At 36.4% G+C, this 20,689-nt stretch overlaps 1 protein-coding gene across 1 annotated transcript; it reads left to right on the plus strand.

Moving 5' to 3' along the window:
- The first annotated feature begins 3,966 nt into the window (after positions 1–3,966).
- On the plus strand, positions 3,967–18,884 carry Usp30 (ubiquitin specific protease 30). The gene is made up of 8 exons (XM_085944471.1): positions 3,967–4,403; positions 9,739–9,914; positions 11,725–11,962; positions 12,438–12,622; positions 12,841–13,044; positions 13,520–13,651; positions 14,904–15,115; positions 16,031–18,884. Exons 1-8 carry the CDS (start codon positions 4,133–4,135, stop codon positions 16,164–16,166), a joined length of 1,554 nt encoding a protein of 517 aa, XP_085800597.1. The 5' UTR covers positions 3,967–4,132; the 3' UTR covers positions 16,167–18,884.
- Positions 18,885–20,689: the final 1,805 nt, after the last annotated feature.

Genomic DNA, 20,689 nt, shown 5'->3' on the forward strand with positions numbered 1-20,689 from the left:
AAAAAAAAAATGCATGACATTAACGCGGCGGCCGACGTGCGTATTATATCCGTCTTGGCGTCGCGCATTACATTTCTGGGATGTTTATTTTTATGGTAAGGATAGTCTAGTTATGTGTTGTTGTTATGAAGCGGCGCTCGACGTGTTTCTAGGCGTCGCTGAGATACCAAAGCTAAGTTAGTCTTACGGAAGTTGTCAGCGATGATTTCTTTCCCGGTCGATTGAGGAGTAACTTAATGATTTATATACGTTAAACTGTTCAATGGCGTAATCGTGGCGTAATTTTTTTTTTTTTTTGTAATGTTTCAAAGTTTACCATGCGTTACGACAGTGGTGCACAACCCGCCGTGCAATTTTATTGTGGCATATCAATTAAATGCATAAAAAATCCTAATAATTCCCTAAACTAGATTTTCAATAAAATCCTTTCATCTGTTAATTATGACTTACTACACTGCAACAGATATCATTGATTTTACACTGTAGTGTGAAGTTGTTTTGCCGTCGCTATCTTTGTGCGTGGCGCATATAATTAATGTGCATCAAATTATGAATTATGAGTTACTTCTTGTCAATATGTATGTAATGCATAGTGGAGAGTAATCTGTTTTGTACCAATTCAATTTATGTCTAGACTTTTGAGAGAATAAGAATTATCCGTAAAATGTGTACACTTGGATGGATAAATTGATCCTACTGATCAAACGAGTTTGTGCATCACTGTTTTACGATGATGATGGTAATTTTGATGTTTTTTTCAAGACAAACTGTTCACGAGTGACCTTAAAGGAGGCAACGAAACTTGAATAGCGAGCCCATTTGGAGAGGTCCACATAGACCCACGATAGCCACAGATTGTGTTAAAAATTGAATTCGAAATGTTGCACATTTTAGTGTTTGTTGTATGTGTATATCATAAAGAAGTATCACTTCTCCGATGTCTGTTGAAAATGGACGATTCCTTTTTCTGTGAAAGTCATTGTAACAATACTCTGACATTCTATTCAGGAGAGATCTCAACCTTTTTTCTAACGGTTATATTGTGTTAAACGGTAAACGTACATATTCGTACAATAAGTAATTTTATATACAATATATATTATGTAAACATTCATTGAAGATTTTATAACACTCAATATCGTAAATAATTAGTTATTAGATTTTTTATTTTTGCGTTGTAATAATTAATAAAGGTTTTCATTTCTAATGTACATTTAATTTCTTTTTTGTAAACTCCAAAGTGCAGGTCGCTTTTAAGTTTTTCTCATATAAGTGAATGTAATGTGAGTATGTTATATGTATGTGAATGTCAAGTTGACGAATGTCTGTTTTTGTTTTGAGCTAAGTGGCGAAATTGGTTTCCTACGAGCCGAGCATTCGAATCAAGATATATGACGTATCAAAAGGGTTATCTGCGCTTTATGTTTGATATACGTGAATCTCGATAGTGAATATTTTTCATTGGGTATAAATGGATGAACTTATTTTGTATATGTTTGCCGTAAGCTAGCGTTTAGGCCGAGCGAACTTTGTAATAAGAAATGACTGTGAAAACTAACGTGGTGCGATACGTAATGGAAAATTGTTTGTATTTTTAATGCACTCGCGTGGAGGACGACTTGCGCGGAGTGGGTTGGCTGTACGAGTTATGACACGCTCATCAATTGAGCTTAGCATGTTTGTCGCGCTGATTTGTGAATGTGACATTTTTTGTATAGATACTTAGACATTCCCGATGTGTTAAGATGGTAATTTAAAAATGCCGGAATATATGAATACATATTTATATTTAAATATATATATATTATGAGAAAGATATTTTAACAGAGACAAGATTATAAAATAAATATTATAAAATTAAATAGTATGAATTTTATCAACGATGATTTTTACAAATTATATTAAAAGAAAAACAGAATTAAGGTAGATTTGATATAATTAAGATATTATTCTCCGTTAATTAGTTGGAATAAGCCAATTTGTCTACTTGGTGAAAATAAATGGTGGGTACTGTATCGTATCGAATCAAATCCGGCTTTAAAATGGAAATATTAAATATTTACATGTCTCCAATTCAAACTCACCATTTAAGTGATATTGCAATTAGCTTGAAGTATAAATTTCACAAAACAGTTATTCGTATTAAATTGTAACAATTTTCGATTGTACTCTTGACAAATTGCAAATGTACTTTTTTAGATTTTTTAAATCTTTCTCTTATTTACAAGATGTAAAATTAAAAACATTCCGCTTTGAATGTTATTCTTATTTAACAGAAAATAGATTGTTTTAAAGATGTATTATTGTAATATGTCCACACTCTTAACATTGTTTAATTTAAATGAATTTGTTATACCTTATTCCTTTAATATACACATTTCATGTATGTAATGTTTCCACAGTGCAGGTGAATGGTGTCTGCACTTAAAAATTAAACATGTTATGTATTTGAAATTCTATTGTTAAATTATAATATTGGAAATTAAATATATTTAATAAATGTATATATTTGGACATTGCGTGTTTTAATTCTATGACGACCAAGGATCGTATGAAGAAAACCTCATTCTGAGATAAAATCTTGGGGAACCCCTACCTGCCAGTTTCAAAGGGTGGAGACCTGACACAAATTTTTCTTCTTTTGACCATGTTTGATCCTTCCTAATAGGATCATCATAATATATAGGCCCTCACAGAGTAGAGGTTTGTATTAACAGATTTTTGTTTTTACGAGAAATGGATGTTAGCCACTTGCTTGGCCTATTACGGCGGGTCCAGACCCATGTAATGTATCGCCAATTGTAAGAACAGCACGATCTTTACACGAATCCTTTTGAAATTCTCGAGCACTGAGAGCACGTTTGTGTTAAAAACCGACAGCCGATGAATCAGCAAGAACGTCGCTACGAGAATTACATGTAAAGATCGTAACTACGTCCATATGACAAATTCGCATTACATTACACATGTCTGGACGTGGCATTAGGTCCATACTGACTCCAAACACAAATTGAAAAATAGTATTTGTGTATTTGCCCAACAATAATAATATGTGGACCCACGACATTATAAGCCGCTCGGCCATCGTGAGCACCATAAATCAACTAAATCTAATTAATATTCGGTAATACAATTGATCAGTATTTCATATAAATGGACAGTATTTCTTCATATAGAGGCCAGTATTTTGCTTTAAAAAAAATCTGCAGAAAGAGTCGATACATTCAATAAATATTTAGAAAACCTTCATTTATGAGGATGAAACCAAGAATTTGTAAAAGTGGGGTTGAAAGTATAATACTAAGGGACAATGGCGAAGGGTGAAGGTGCGCTGTTAAGATAAAACATAAATTCTTCTTCGACTATGTCCGATCCCAATAGGATCATAAATGGGCCTCTCCACAGGGTGGAGGGTTGCATTAGTAGATTCTGTTTTTACGAGAAATGGATGTCAGCCACTTACTCAATCTATTAGGTCCATACTACGACTCACACACAAATTGGAAAACAATATGTGTACTCGTCAGACCCGGGATTCGAACCTGAGACCCACGACACTACAGGCCAACGTGGGTGCACACTAAACTTGATCATTCATAGGTATTTGCTTACATTAAAAATACAAATTGCAGATGATATTGGTTAGTTTTTAAAATATATAAAAAAATATTCCCATCGAGTAGCAATGAAATTGTGTGTTACTTATATATTATTAGATAGGTATTTATTTGTAAATTTTTTTTGTAAAAAAATATTTCTTATATTAACCTAGGTATTTTTTTCTCACTTCAAAATATAGCATTCGCGTATCATGTTAAAGCATCAGTAATATATTTGAAGAGGCCCGAGAACAATCTGAATTTTTAATGAAATATTTGAATTATTTTTTTTTTCTTCTTGGGAATTTATTTTTACTGAATATAATAATTGTCAGGGATAATGGCATTACTGGTTTTTTTAACATCTAGTAACACTAAAAACAAACGTCAAAACCGTATTATTTTGTTACGCACTTCAAGATACAAAATACACAAAAGGCTCACCATAGAAAAGTGCGTGAAAACATGATTGTGTAATCTGTTTTTATCGCATTTCTTCCTTTTTATACTGAAGATATTTCAGCGACGCTCTGATGGAGAGCGGCGATCGAATTCTTGTGGCCGCCGGCCTCACGGCGGCGGTGGTAGTCGGCGCCTTCGTGCTGTGGGGGCCCGGCGGAGCTCCGCGGGGACGCAAGCGGCGAGGGCAGATCGCCGGCCTGCACAACCTGGGCAGGACGTGCTTCTTGAACACCCTGCTCCAGGCCATGGCCGCTTGCCCGCAGTTCACGGGTTGGCTGAAGAAATACACAACGTCCAGTGTCAACAACAGTATGATAACTACGTTGTCGACTGTCATAGAAGGTTTGTTTTGTGCAATAATCAATTAAATTTACGCTTACCTGTACCTAAAGTATGTACGTATTTAATTATTTGGCGTTTGTCGCCGTTTTACGCGTGAAAATAGATGTTTTAGTCATTAAAAATGTATTAACATGCACACAGCTTGGGACTAAATTAATATGCTAATAATTAATGTTTTGTTGTCAGTAAGAATTGACCTTGATCGAAGGATCCATACTGAAACAGTTGATAGGGATTGTATAGAATAGGTACTCAATTCATAACACAGAGTTTGTCAACATTTTAGTAAATAAACTGCATAAGTACCTATTGTATTTTATACAAACCTGATTGAATAAAAGCTCAGTCAGTCATATTTACTTGTTTTCATTGAACTAAGAATACAAATTGCAGATGATAATGTTAGTTTTTAAAATTCAGTTATACCCTGCCAACCAAACCATAATAGATAAAAAATAAAATATTCTTCTATCTATAAAGTATCTAAAATCATGTACGATTTAGTGGCATAATTTTCAATTAACTTTAAATCAACACCATCTGCAATTTCTAAGAGTAAAGGAAATAGGATGATAAGTCTTAAAAATCAAAAAATGAGTTAGGGATTCCAAATGAAATACAATCAGGTGCGGGTCTAGCGGTAAGCGGACTAAGCGGCCGCGTGGGGCCCCGAGGTACCAAAGGGCTCCGAGATCTTGGAATATCTTTAAAGAGAGCATAGTCCGAGTGCAATTTTTATTCCGTGTGCAAATCATTCTTTAAATTTAATTGGAAATTTTGCTGCGGACAATTGTAGCGCTGCAATACAGTATTTTATGTTTGTGCATAATTTATTCACATTTTTTCTGCGTCTACCCATCGCTGGAAAATTTTAAACAATAATTTAAAAATGTGTAAAAATTCCGTAACAGTGAAAAGAGTTTGTAATACAAGATGGTTGGCAAGAGCAGATGCTGTATTAGCTATAAAACTTGGTTTCACCCATATAAAACAAGCTTTAACTGAAATTTGTAATTCAGAAGAAGAAAAAAAAGGTACTATAGTGGAAGCGTCTTCACTACTAAAGAAAATGGACAAATACAAAACCGCCCTAATGACAGTGATTTGGAATACTATTTTATAAAGACTAAATGCTACTAGTAAATCACTGCAAACAGTGGAATGCAAACTATTGAAAGGATCTATCCTACGGAAGTCATTAGAAAATTTCATCAATAATATCCAAGGAGAATATGAAAAAGAGGCAACTGATTTATCAGGATTATCCTTTAATGATGAATATGGACAAACTCGCAAACAACAAAAAAGAAACATGTTTTTTGATGAAAACAAAGAAGTCAAACCTGAATTTACAACTAGAGAAGATTTCTAAGTAAATTCATTTTCTGTCATATCTGATAAGACCAAGGCAGAACTATCGCAAAGAACACAAACATAATGAAATATTTATAGAGCCTTTTCGAATATTTTATGATTGCAATCTATCAATGGAAGAAAAAAAGAATGCGATAAAAAAGTTGATGGATATTTACAAAGAGGACATTGATGTTTGTACTTTTGAAGATGAATTTGACCATTTTTTCTTCTTCTTCTTTGCCCATATCCGCCCCTTAGCTGGAGCATATGGACATCACGCGGCGCCTCCAAGAATCCCTGTCGCTCGCCAGTCTTCTTGCTTCGTTCCATCCACTCTGTAGATTGTATTTAGCGGCCTTCCAGGACGCCGGAATCCGGTCAGTTTGAAGAACAGGCAAGCCAGGTTAAAGTTCTCTTCTGGCATCCGCAGCACGTGGTCGAGCCAGGTCCAACGTCGCCTCTTCACTTTCAGCGTGATGAGAGGCTGCTTGGTGCGTTCTCTTATCTCCTCGTTGCTCCTAAAGTCATACCACCGCACACCCAGTATTCGTCGCAAACATCTGTTTTCGAAGCTCAGTATACGGTTGCTCTGAGCCTTCGTAAGGTGCTATGATTCGCTACCGTAAAGCAGAACCGTTAGAATGCAAGCGTCTAATAGGCGGCATTTGGTTTTGACCGAGTACAATCGTGAGTCCCAGACATTTCGCATCGAGTTGAATGTTGCTCCAGCCATTCCCATTCGGATAGCGAGCTCTTTCTGCAAAATGCCATCTCCCGTGATGTGTACCCCCAGGTACTTGAAGCTGTCGATGCTCTCGATGTTTGTCCATCGCTAATCAGAGGGAAATCTGGATCAGGACAGGTACTATTGCACAAGACGTTGGTTTTCTTCGCGTTGATTTTCAAACCAACGCGAGAGGAGTTGTTATGCAATCTGTCGATTGTCTCTTGAATGCCCTCGATTGAGTTGTCGAATAGGACAGCATCATCGGCGTATTCCACGTCGCATAGCTTCACCGTGGGGGTAACAGGTATATTTCATAAAGAAAACAAGGACACTATTAAAACCACACCAGACATCTATCGAGCCGCCAATGAATGTCTTGCACATTTCCAAATGTAGAAATATTATTGAAAATTTTTTTAACAATCCCCTTATCTAATGCGTCAAGTGAAAGATCGTTTTCTGTTTTAAAGCATGTAAAAAAATATTTGAGAAGTACTATGGGAGGAGAAAGATTAAATAGTATGGCCATTTTGTATATAGAGCAAGAAATTTTAAACCGAATTAGCACTGAAAGAGAATAGAAATAAAGCAAGATGAAAATTTATTTCTAAAATATGTTTTTTTTATTTTATTTCTATTACGAGGGTGGGTCAATAATTCCTTAGAAAAAAGCATTAAAACAGTTTTTATTTTTGTATTTTTTTTTTATTTCTCAACATAATCTCCTTGGAGCTCAATACACTTGGTAAGACGTTTCTCAATTTTTTTTAAACCGTCAGAAAAATAAGTTTTCGGAAGGTCCTCAAAATAAGCATTTGTCCGATCGATGACTTCTTCATTTGAAAAAAAACGTTGTCCACTTAGCCATTTTTTTAAGTTTGGGAAAAGGAAAAAGTCACTGGGGGCTAAATTTGGCGAATACGGTGGGTGGTCGACCAATTCGAACTTCAATTCTTCAATTTTAGCCATTGATCGTAAACATGTGTGAACACGGGCATTGTCCTGATGAAAGAGGATTTTTTTCCTGTTTAAATGAGGCCGTTTTTCTTCAATTTTGTTTTTTAGCTGGTCCAATAAAGATGCATAATAATCCCCTGTTATTGTTTTTCCTTTTTCCAAATAGTCAACGAAAATAATTTCACGTGCATCCCAAAATACAGTGGCCATAACCTTACCAGCTGATTTTACGGTTTTCGCCTTCTTTGGACATGGTTTGCCTTCGCAATCCACTACTTTGACTGTTCTTTCGTCTCGGGAGTATAGTGGTGTATCCATGTTTCATCCACAGTCACAAAGCGACGAAAAAATTCATCCGGATTGCGTTGCATGAGCGACAACAGGGCTTTAGAGGCCACCACCCTATTGCGTTTATTGTCGACTGTGAGCAAACGCGGCACCCATCTTGCAGAAATATTTTTCATGCCCAATTTGTCATGTAAAATAGAAATGACGCTACCTTTTGAGATCCCTGTAACCTCAATTATCTCACTCAACTTTAATCTTCGGTCACTTAACACCATATCGTGGATTTTATTGATCATTTCTGGTGTAGTCACCTCTACAGGACGTCCTGAGCGTGGTTCATCCTTTGTTGATGTACGACCACGTTTAAATTCATTTAACCAGTTATAAATAGTTGCAAGTGAAGGAGCAGATATGCCGTGAACTAAATCCAACTCATTTTTTATTTCCTTTGCTGTTAACCCTTTTATATTAAAATGTTTAATAACAGATCTAAACTCAATTTTCTCCATTTTCAATTTTTCCATTTTCCACAAGCAAATTTTTTTTTTAAATCTACGAGAAACACACAACAACCCGACCAATCTGATTGAAACTTCGCAGCATACTGAATCGGTAGTGCCGCTGCATGAAAACAAACCGCTTACAGTACTAGTCGCGCCACCTGTCGGCTTTTCTAAGGACTTATTGACCCACCCTCGTACCTTTGTTATATTTTATGTTAATAAATTAACGAGAGCTATGTATAAAACTTTTTTTTCTAACTTGAATTTGGGGTCCTCCACTTGACTTGATCCGCCACTGACTACAGTAGGCGCTCGGTAATCCGGCACCTATATTTTTTCACCTATGCCAGATTGTTGGAAATGCCGAATTATTGGATTTCTATAGGAAATAATAATTCTAGGTCGGGCACCAAACTGCCGAGCGAACGTATCTCCACTCTGTAATCCGGCAGTTTAATGTGAAACCTGCCAGATTATAGAGCAGGAGAGCTGAGTTGCAAAATGCCGGACTATTGTACGTGTCGAATTGGTGAACGCCGGATTATAGAGTGCCTACTGTATATGCACAAATGAGAAAAAAAGATGAGTCCAATCAACGACTCTGAATTACTAAATTCCACACAGAAGTATTGGAGTTCCCGTACAAAATGCTACAAAAATCGATTTTCTTTTGGTTCTCTTGAAAAGTAACGATTTTTGACTTAAGGGGGAACGCGTGCGCCGCATAGGTCAAAATGGAGCTTTTATGCTATTTTCAAAGAATGATCCTGGACATTCCTTAAACGTTGTAGATAATCTATTTATATAATTTTAAAGCCTTATTATCCTTTAAACATTTGTTGACTGCATAAAGTATTTTTATTACATAAAATAGTATTTTTTTAAACCTCTCGCTCTAATGTTTTAGAATGTAGTCATATTTCGGTACATCCATGTGCTGTGGTGTTAATATTTTTTAGGTTTATTAATTTTTAAACGCATTTACAAAACCATTAGTAAAATTAATGTTAACATTATATTGTGACATATTTACGATAAAAAATTATATTTAAGATTGAAGATTGCCGAGAAAAGATTAAATGAAATGACGAGTTTTGATGTAAAATTGCGAGGAAAAACTGTTCAGTGTCCAATCTTACGAAGAAATAGTTTTCGGTCAACCTATATTTTTAATAATAGCAACACTATGTTTATTTTAAACCAATCAAAAGCAAGGACTAACGCGATCGAATCGTTGCGCGTAATTGCTTACAGTGTAAAGACGTTGGTCACGATGGTCGGCGTGGATCGTTGGATCTGGTTGGATCTGCGCGTCTGCCAATGTAATTAAGCCTTAATGCATACTGTCTTAGTAAATTCTTCATGGAGCATTCAGCAAAACTTTAATGGGCGTTTATTGTTCATTACACCATGGTTAACATCTATAATGCTGTGTAGTCGTGTCTGGTGGTGGAGGAATAACATGTGGCCAGTATTATAAATATGTGCATTTTCTTATTTCTAGTTGTGAATGGCAGTCACGAGGGTGCTCGATGTGCAGGCCCTGTGTGTCCTCTGGGAGTATTGCGATGCCTGGGAGCCTTGGGTTGGGTGGTTCCCGAAGACCAACACGACGCTCATGAACTACTCCATGTGCTGCTCTCTTGTGTCGATGAAGAGACCCAGGCCACTGCCAAAAGGGTACGTCATTCTGTATAATTTTTTCTTCTGGGTTCTCTTCTAACAGAGGCTAATGGGATCATTAATAAGAGACATCTAGTAAACACACCACAAATTAACTAAATTTAATATTCGGTAATATACTACAAGAACGATAGATATCGCAAATATTAATGTCCTTACACATTACTGTTTTTAGCATCACAAAAGCCCCACAAAACTCTGGTTTACGCGTGAGTTCCGAAAAATGGCACCACTTTTTCTTAATGTATGTATGTATCACATCTAAATGTAAGTATATGAATAGGTAGCCGGCGTGTGTAGCAGGGTTACATGTATATTGTATGTAAAACATTTCACCGTAGCACAGTTCGCCGTGAGCTTTCTATCAGAAAGAGATGACCGTATACTATATGGTCTCCTATTTTATTAGATTCAATATAAGCGTTAATTCATTTTCAAAGGCGATTTTGGCAAAATTCATGAATTTAAGAATGAAAACCTAACCTACCTTAACCTAACAAATAATCCAGAATATCAGCTATTTTCAAAATTTGTTTGCCGCTGGCTTCCTGTAAACCGACAAGAACCGTGTTTTATTTAGACATAAATTTTATCTCGGTACTATACGATCCAAAGAGGTTGGGTGGTCTTTAATATACGACCATATATTTTCAATACAACATTTCACGGTGAAGTGTGATACGGCGAACTGCATATGAGGCGTCTAATTCCAAAAAGCGATAAGTCCACATTTGGTCAAAATCGAGAAAAAAATACGCACGTATTCTTTGTATAATTTTACACAATATGTATTGATCTATAAATTCCAAAACGCGACATAACCCTACGAAAAAAAATATTTTAAGTCTCGATTTATTACAAAAAGCGCCAAGTCCGTGTTTCATATTATTTAAAGCTTGGTTGATGTCGCGCGTGTTTAAGTCAACCAATAAGGGAACGTTCAATATTGAAAAGGGCGTCTCCCATGCTGTAGCATCTGTTAAACTCATGACAGTGCCATGGAAATATGTGCCTTATGCGGAGTAAATTAAAAAGTGAGCTACAAATAGCGCTATGTCCAATTTTATTTTGCCTATATTTATTACATTTAAGAGTTTATCGGCTAAAACAAATTGCCATTTGGTTCTAATTTCGACATAGAATACAACGGAAAAAATAATCTCACATTAAAACAAATAATTGAAGCTTGAAACATAAAAACGTTGTTTCCCGAAAATATTGAATTGTGGACTTGTCGCTTTTTGTAATTAGACGCCTCATATGTACAAATTTCCGGATACGGTGTAGCAGGCATTTGTGATCTTTCTGAAAGACGTTCTTGTGATTTTGATAACCACTTGTACATTCGACAGATCACAATAACTCGTAGGTGAACACCTTTAGTTATACCTGCAGGCCAGGTGTTTATCACTATAGTTGAAAGTGCAGAGTATCTGGATATGGAGAATGTACATGGAAAAGTGCAGTATTATGTAAATGTGGAAGTCAGTGGCACCTGCTAGGTTTATTGTGACTCCACCCCTTCTCACCGCCCTAAAATTCTTTAAAAAAAGTTATGGATATTTTTCAAAATGGACTACCCCAAACCATTTTTCTGCGTCTAATACTTTATACAAAATGATGATTTCTGATATTTATGTGGTTTGTATTTTTTTCATTTGTATGGACATGATTTACAATGTTTTTGTGGGTTAAGTTTTGTATATGCTATGTGAGGAAGAATCATACTCAGGTTCGGATGATAAACTAATGCAAAATCATTTTATACTTAACGGAAATATTGTTACAGAGTGATTTTTATTTATAGCGACCTGGCTGTCTCTCCGATGCCCTGGGCTTACTGACTGGAGGCACTCCGAACCCGATCTTCGGCTCCAACTGGGGAAATTCAGAGGGATTATCCGCTCTGCCTGTCCCCGGGCCAGCTCTGGCTCTGCGCTCTGTCAGCTCGCCTGCCACTCCAGACTCGCCGCTGGTCAAGTGCGCCCGATCACTGTCGCAAGCCACCATCCCCTTGCCCAATAGGAATAACAAAATGAATAATGGTATGGATATAATTAAGTCTATTAAATTATATGAAAATTTTATCTACGAGTGGATGTATTTTAAGAATCATCAGATCTCTCAGCCCCTATTAGAGTATCCTCCAGATAACCTTGCCATTATACACAGTGACAAGGATTTGTGTGTATACGCAACCGTATAATTGTATTAGTAAAAGCCAGGCACTCAATTGGTTTACTCACATATGCCGTATAATTGTATTATTAAACGTTTTAATTCAAAAAAATCTATTCCAAATGGCAAGGTTAGGTGGCGGCCACTTTGACTTCTTCACTGCGGAGCATTTAATTACTATTTAATTACCACATTTAAATAACATGCTAATTATATCTAACGGCCCCCTAATGAGGACACAACAGGTGTGCCGTCTGCGTTGAAAGGATTAACTGATGTTGCCACTTAGTAAGTGTACTTTTTTTGCAAGTGTTTGATCGTTGTCATTGAATGTCATTTTAGAATCCAATGGCCCCTCGTCTCTGGGGGAATTCAGCAGCAACAGTCTGCTCGCGCGTGGAGTGTCTCGTTCCTTCTGTCAACTGGATCGGCTTGGGAGACCTGCACCTCCCCCTCCGCCGGCACCACAGCCCCCTTTCAACGGATCCACTGCTACAAGATTACAATGCACCATCTGCTCGCACAAGGTATAAGTAAAGATGACATACATTTAATATTGTCATTGTCGACGTTGAATGAAGGCTTCCCGGCTCTCAATTCTTCGCTGTTACATACTTTTACTAAACTTAATGAGTTCATCGATATAGCATTCAGATAGTTGGCAATCCTCTATAAAACACCATACAACCCCAGTGAGGGTCATGACCTATGGGTTTGAAAAAACTAATGTGCATTCTGTTTTCAGTCGCCGATCCGGTATGACAAGTTTGACAGCATATCCTTGCACCTGGGCTCGACGCTGGGTCCCCTCAGTGTAGTGTCACTCCTTCGCGCCTTTACCGCGCCCGAGCTGGTCCGTGGGGTGGCCTGTGACCGTTGCAATCAGGGCAGGGAACCTTCTCTCTCGCCAGTGCTCACCACGCATATTAAGTCGCTCAGTATAGGAAAGGTAACATACAATTAATTATTTCTCGAATTTTAAAGCAGCAGATTTCCAAGGTTAAAATAAAACTCATGCATGATCCGACGATTAAATTAGCTGCAATTCATTTTATGGTCATTTGTAGCATCATTTGCCAGAACCGAATACAGTGATTTTGGTGTTCAATATTTGTTAATTGACATCTATTTTATCGTTGGAATCATCATCAAATTATAACATCTAAGGCTAGGCAGTCAGTAAAAGATATGTCGTTGCAAATAGCCATTATTGACTGCATTAGTGTGAAGTTCGATAGTTTTGATAACATGATATCAAGCAACGTCAAAGCAGCGCTGAGAGAGAAAGAGCGCTGCAACATACGTAATGTAAGCGCAATTGATAATCACATGCATCCTGCCTAATTAATGCGTACAAAAGTCAGATCTGCGTATGTTCAAGGTTAAATCGTTTCACCGTACCTACATGTTGTTTTTTTGTTTAGTTACCATTATGTCTGTGTCTACACATCGGAAGGACCCAGTGGGGTGCGTCGGGTCTCACAAAGCGAGGGGATCACGTGTCCATTCAAGAAACTTTGTCCCTAGCTCCGTTTACGTCCACACAACCCCCGAAGGTAAGCAACAGAACAATCACCTTTTTTTCACTCAATGTTTCGTGCTTTTTGCAGAGTTGCTAAAGGAGGTCATCGAAATATACAGGATACATTTAAAAATCACGTAGCTTCTGGTTCTTCCAATATCCATTCTGGCAAAAAATACAGTAAATGAGCAACATTTACTGTCAGCTTAATAGAACCCTTTTGGACAAACTTGGAGTCGTGTTCACATTCATACACCTAACAGTACACTATAAGACAGAAGTGGGCAAATGCGGCTCTTCGTTGGGTTAAGTGCGGCTCCCAATATCTCTTGATAAAAATATTGGTATTTTCTTGACCCATTATACTTGTATTTTCCCTTAAATTAATCAATTAATAACTAATAATTTTCCTTGGTACTGTTCGGTTATACGGAATACAGCGCATTTTGAAAATAGCCGATAAACTGGATTATTTGTTAGTTTAACCTAACCTAACCTAACCTAACCCAACCTAACCTAAACTAACCCTAACTAACAAATAATCCAGTATATCGGGTATTTTCAAAATGTGTTTTCCGCTGTATTCCGTATAACCGAACAGTACCTTTTCCTTTAATAGAAAATAGCCAATATACTGGATTATTTGTTAGGTTTTCATTCTTGAATTCATGAATTTTGCCAAAATCAGCTATGAAAATTGAATTAATGTTCATATTGAATCTAATAAAACTGGAGACCGTATAGTATACGGTCATCTCTTTCCGATAAGAAAGCTCATGGCGAACTGTGCCACGGTGAAATGTTTTACGTACAATTTACAACTTGCTATAACATAACACATAAGTATAAAGTGCGATAGTTTTGACAAAAAATATGACGTACTTAAAGCGACACCGAGCGCGATAAAACGATGCAATAGGCTTCACGGAAGAGCAGTCGTAAATAATAATGATAACAATAATTAAATTGGCAGATTTGCCACTATCATTCTACTGCGCAGGCACAGATATCAAACAATCCCAACTGTTGCGTGAAAATTCAGAAGCTTCCGAACTTTTTTGATTCATGCATGCAATCTTGCAACTTGCACAATAATACCTGTTTGCATATGCATTTTTTTGTTATGGCCGCGATAATACGTACTGTAGTACATCCATACGCATGTAAACGGGGTATTAGGGAGTCCCTGTGGTCTTTTATCAGTACCATTACCTAACTACACTCGTCCAGCAGTTGTAAATAATTATAAGTACATAGTATCATCGTTAATTAATAATCCTTTCCAGGTTGACTTCGCCATCCCGGTCGTTCCAGGAATGTCCCAGAGTGTACCGACAGGGGGGTTAACGTGGCTGGAGGGCTTGGGAGGTACCGGCGATAAACCCAATGACGAGTGGAAAGCCCTTTACCGACTACAAGCAGTTGTGGTACACGTGGGAGGACCCCGTTCAGGACATTTCGTCACGTATCGGAGGGGAAATGCTTTTGAAGCAAAAAGGTATGAGTTCTTACATCGACACTTGTGTAGGTTTGAAGCGTCAAAACAGACGGCCATCTTTCAATCTGGCTACATATTATATAACTAATTTTATACATATACCAATTCTACTGCACTAAAAATGTTTTAAAAGTGTCAAGTATATAGTATAAATACAAAATGTTTATATTTCAACTTGTTATAGTCCAAACACTTCGGAACATGTTTATTTTGTAATCCCACTGCCCGATTCATCATGCGGCCAAACTGCAGGGGTTTGGTTTGGCAGGACATGGGTCGGGTTGCTCATGTGGACACGACCAGCAGAACGCAGAGCACGTCCTGTGGGACTGTCCACTTATGGGCCCCGAACGAGTGGAGTTGTTTGCCCGGGTCCGACCCCATTCGGGCCCAATAGGACACGCGGACATGGTGGCAACCGAGGCCAATTTTGCGGCCTTTACTAAATTCGCCAGAGCGTACGGGGGGCGGGACACTCTCGACTCCCCTTGCGACTCTTCAAATTAAAGTCACTCTGATAGTTGCCATATAAATTAACATCATGCATTCGCACATCGGTGCAAGGTTGCATCACCAGTCCCGTGCGGCTCTGCTCGGGACAAAATGAGGGCTTAAATTTTTTGATCTGGTACACGTAAGGGTTATGTTAGCTGGCCGCGTATGACGTGGCTGCATATACATAACGGGAGCGGAGGTGGGAGTTTTACACACCATGCCCGACTCATCAATCATTTATTGGCTTCGATAGGAAAGCCCAATGATGATCACTCTGTTTTGGGTTTGATCCAGTTCAAATACCCAATGAGTTGCTCACTCCTCATAAGAAAATGTCTGCTTGTAATATCTACTCTGTAAATGCCCATATAATCCAATCAGGAGAAACAACGATAATTTACTTTTACTTCCATATTCCAGATGGTTCTACACAAGCGACACCGTCGTGCATGAGGTGACGCTGGATGAAGTTCTGCACAGCTCAGCGTACATGCTGTTCTACGAGAAATACAATTTGATGAACCAGAAGATGGCGTTTAGATCGGGACACGCTTGAATAAATAATAACAATCGTAAACCAAATAAATTGATGGAATAATTGTCAGTGGAGCTTGACGATTGGAAGATTTATTTACTCAAGTCGGAACAAATTAAGGGTCTTTACCACTCGAGGAGTTGTGTGGTTTTTATAAATCGCTCAGTAAAATTGTAGCATCAATAACTTATGGGTTATTTTGAATAATGAAATGGCGACGCTAAACGGATTACTGTATGGTTGTTTATCGGAACTGTTTTAACATTTTTTAATCGCATCAAAAGCAAATTATCACGATATAACCAATCAAGTACAGTATACACTGCTACCACTTATGGAAATGCTCATCTGGCGTGGTTCTCTTATAAATGAACCACATTTAAAGTAAAGTCTGGTATTTTGGGCAATTGACAAGAAAGAGTGGGAGAAAAGCCGAACGAGACAAACTGATATGTAGTGTGTAAACACTTTTTGTAATAGCAACCATAGAGAATACACAGATTACCTTCATTCTTTGCTCTCATTATGGTAACAGACAGCACACTGTGAGTTTTTATTACAATCATAATGACAGGCTTTGCTTTGTTATTATTGTATTCAGACTATTTCCAGTGTGACACCACACTTATCAAAATGTAGCTTCTGCTATATTTTCAATTTGTGATGCGAAATATTTGATACTTGTGGTATGGTATCCTTATGGCTGTTAAAATTCAATAATGTATTGATTATTAATTAATAGTTAATGTCAATATTTTAAATCAATCATAAATGGTCAAGAATCAAAATGCATTCTGGAGGTTTTTTTTGGTGGTTTCTGGAGGTTTTTTCGATCATTATAAAAATATTTTGGTTATTTACAGCAATAATTTATAATATTATGGTCATGCGTAATCAAACATGATACTGGATAATGTAATGGTATTGAATCATGGTTCATTCTATCGATGAACACTTGACCTGTATGTTGTACGTATGCAGTTGGCCGTAGGACATGTCTTCATGAGCTGTTACATGTATAACATTTAATCAAATGATGAGTTTTTCGTTGAACATTTCACCGTGGAGTATATTTGTACGTATGTTACAAAATGCGTCGATAGTTTGCTAGATTCAATACGAATTTTATCTTTATTGGTTTTAAATAATTTAATGATGAATCATATGATTGTAATTCTAATTTAGTTATCTACCTATTTTCTTCTGTCTTCCCGATGGTCTTATTACGTATATTTAAGTGTTTTATTTTGACATGAATATTATAGGTTACGCGATGTAATAGAATAGACGTTGCCAAACAGCTGAAATGGAGATGGGCGGGGCACAGTGCTCGCCGAAAGGACGGCCGCTGGACAAATCCCGTTTTCCAATGGTACCCAAGGGGTACGAAACGACCACAGGGTCGCCCTAAAAGCCGCTGGATTGACGAACTGGTAAAGTTCGGCGGAAATACGTGGCAGCGAACGACACAGGACCGAGAGAGTTGGAGAAAGCTTGGGGAGGCCTTCATCCAGCAGTGGATTGACCTCGGCTTATGATGATGATTATAGGTTAACCGAAATAACAATATTTACTTCAATATAATAATTTACAGTTTACCAATTAGGTATCTACTTAACTGTATCCATTTCTCGAAAACACTTCATGTAATTATTTAATTGGAACATTACTCTTTGCAAACTATCGTCGCATTTTGTAACATACGTACAATATACTCCACGGTGAAATGTCCAATGAACAACCCGTCATTTGATTAAATGCTATTCGAACACATGTTTCAAGGACAACGGCTCACGAAGAAGTGTCCTACGGTTAATTGTATAAGTACAAATTCCCGGACACGGACCTGCATAATTATTTGGAGTTTCACAACATAGGAAACATTTCTTTTAATAATATCACCATTTAAAGTTTACATAAGACGGCACTCTTGAATAGTTTTTTGCACAAATCGTCAGGAACATTTTTTGATTCTTGACAATTCATAAATGTACGTGTACTACTATGATTGCATTAGATATTATTTCCAGAACAATGAAATGTCTAGACATTTAAGTTGTTCATAATATTATGATATATAATATGTTCAGGATAATGTTAAGACATGTTTGGCATTTATGTTGCGTCTGATCAGAAACACTTTAATATTGTAGGGCCAGATGCTTAGTCATACTTTACTAGGTTCCACATAAAATTAGGGAGCTGAAATCGGCCATTTAGCATGTCGTGATGACCGTAATTGAGACGCATAAGTGACAGCTGTCGGAATAGTTATTTATTGAAAATTCAGGTTAATTTTATCTGGCGTACGATGGCTACTAAATGATATGCTATTTTTACTTGAAATCTGTATGCAAAGTCGTCAGTGAACTATGAAATGGTTTTAAATTTAATGAAAATGTTTTGTTGAGACAAAAAATCTTGTTTCTACTCAAATTTGAATATGGTTCTTTCGGAATATTGCTAATATTAATTTATGCCGATAACTAGAAAACTATTAGTCTATCTTAAGGTATTGCCTTTATGCCGACGATATGTTAAACCTGATATGATATGCTGAACCATTTGACATAAAGTTAAAAGCAGTAAAAAAAATATTTCAGTATAAAAATTGGTATATTGTTTACATTTTTTTCGCGAAAACGGAAAATTCTAAACAAGAAGACAATATAATGAGATTCATAAGCAAAAACACAGCATCGATTGAAAACATACTGATTTTTGCTTATACCATAAATCAAAAGATTCATCCACATTATTGAAAATTATCTTAAGAAAAGTTGTAAAAGCGTGAATGTCTCATTATCTCAAAATGTGACTTTGGCAAATAGCTGTCTTTTTGCTTATGGGGGCTGTATATCAGTTAAGTTAATTTAATGGCGACATCTTTGCATCTGGTCCGTTAATGTCGGTAGTGATTACTGTTTGTAAAATGTAACATTGTTTATTATTAGGCTAAAATTAGTGCATATATATGAACCAGTTAATTTTCAATAATTTAGATTGGCAGCTTATTATTAATCCCAGTAAATGCATGTACAATATTATTACCCAGTGATCGGCGTCGCCAACATATCACTTTACTTGCCAGATCTAGCATTTTTTAATAAGCATCTGACTTGCTGAATATGCATTTGACGTATTCTAGCGTTATTTGACACCGCAAACAGTTAAAAAATTTCCATAAGAAAGCTGGAATGATTGAAATTCAACACGCTGACTTTTTAAACTGCATCTTTACAATAAAATTAACGTAACATACAGCATTTTAGTGGTGGCCATATTTCGTACCTGTATTCATTTGTGTTTAAATGGTTTATTTATTAGCTGCAATAATGGTTTTAAAAGAAAACAGTTGTTTTCTCTGTTAAGATCCGACATAAATAGTGCACACTTAACTTTGTCAGTCATAAATGTAACTGTTTTCATTGAACTAAGACTATAAATTGCAGATAGTGTTAGTTAATTTTTAAAAACCATACCATAATAGTTTAGGTATGCTATGGGCACTTTTTCATTCATGCTTGTTTGTTTTCATTAAGAATACATATTACGGATGGTGTTGGTCAGTTTTTTAAAATCCATTAAGCCCTACGTAAACTAAACCATAATAGATTTAAAAAGAATCTTAAATCATTGTCACATATAATTTTGGACATTTTATAGGTGGATGAATATTTTTTTGACTATTTATTATGGCTTGATTTACGCAGAGTTTAATTGAATTTTAAAAACTAACCAATACCGTTTGCAATTTGTGTTCTTAGTTCAATGAAAACAAATAAGTATATCTGAACACATTTAGTGTGCACATGTTTGATCTAAACAGCCTACCTCCACCCTTCGCCACTGATATAATGCCAATTCAACGAACCTATTATTACTATAACAATAAATTCTTCTTTATAAAGTTTGCTCTTGTGAAAACAATGTTTATAATTTAGATTATGACTTTTTTGAAATGCTAGTTTCTAGGCACTTTATTATATTTTTCTTACCCTATCTAGCATATTGTTATAAATAATGACAGTTGGCAACACTGCCAGTGATTACATTTTTTTTAGAAGGGTTTTTTTACTTTGTAATGCATGTAATCCGACACTTGAAAAATGTTCTACTGTGTAACAATTCCTCAGCGCCCATCAGATATGTTCACTAATCCCTAATTATAAATGTTCTAGAATTACCTAATGTAGTAAGCTTATTATAATGTTTAAATGTACAAACAAGCTGGTCTTGAAGCGGCATTTATTTTATTTATTATACGTATTTAACTTTCATTTCCAATTTGTTGTTTTAATCTTTACGTTCATAAAATAACATTTACTCATTTTATGATTAACTCATATAACAAAATACTACGTATTGTAAATTCCTAGGTATTATTATTATCATCAATCTATATTGTAAATCCCATATATGTAATAAATGAGATTTATATTAAATATGCTAGTGTGCTTTGTATAAGATTCTTGCACTCATAAAGCTCCATTTAGACTTTAGATTTAGCGAAATTCTTATGCTCGCTCAACGAAAAGCGAGAG

The sequence above is a fragment of the Rhyacophila brunnea genome, unplaced genomic scaffold (assembly GCF_057557595.1).
Source record: "Rhyacophila brunnea isolate RB1 unplaced genomic scaffold, BYU_Rbru_1.0 scaffold_17, whole genome shotgun sequence".
Lineage (NCBI taxonomy): Eukaryota > Metazoa > Arthropoda > Insecta > Trichoptera > Rhyacophilidae > Rhyacophila > Rhyacophila brunnea.

Excerpts from the sequence above, each read along its gene's own strand:
- Usp30 (XM_085944471.1), top strand. The coding sequence starts at position 4,133 with ATGGAGAGCGGCGATCGAATTCTTGTGGCCGCCGGCCTCACGGCGGCG. Across the intron at positions 9,915-11,724 it reads CCCAGGCCACTGCCAAAAGG|CGACCTGGCTGTCTCTCCGA; the intron begins GTACGTCATTCT and ends TTTTATTTATAG. Across the intron at positions 11,963-12,437 it reads GAATAACAAAATGAATAATG|AATCCAATGGCCCCTCGTCT; the intron begins GTATGGATATAA and ends ATGTCATTTTAG.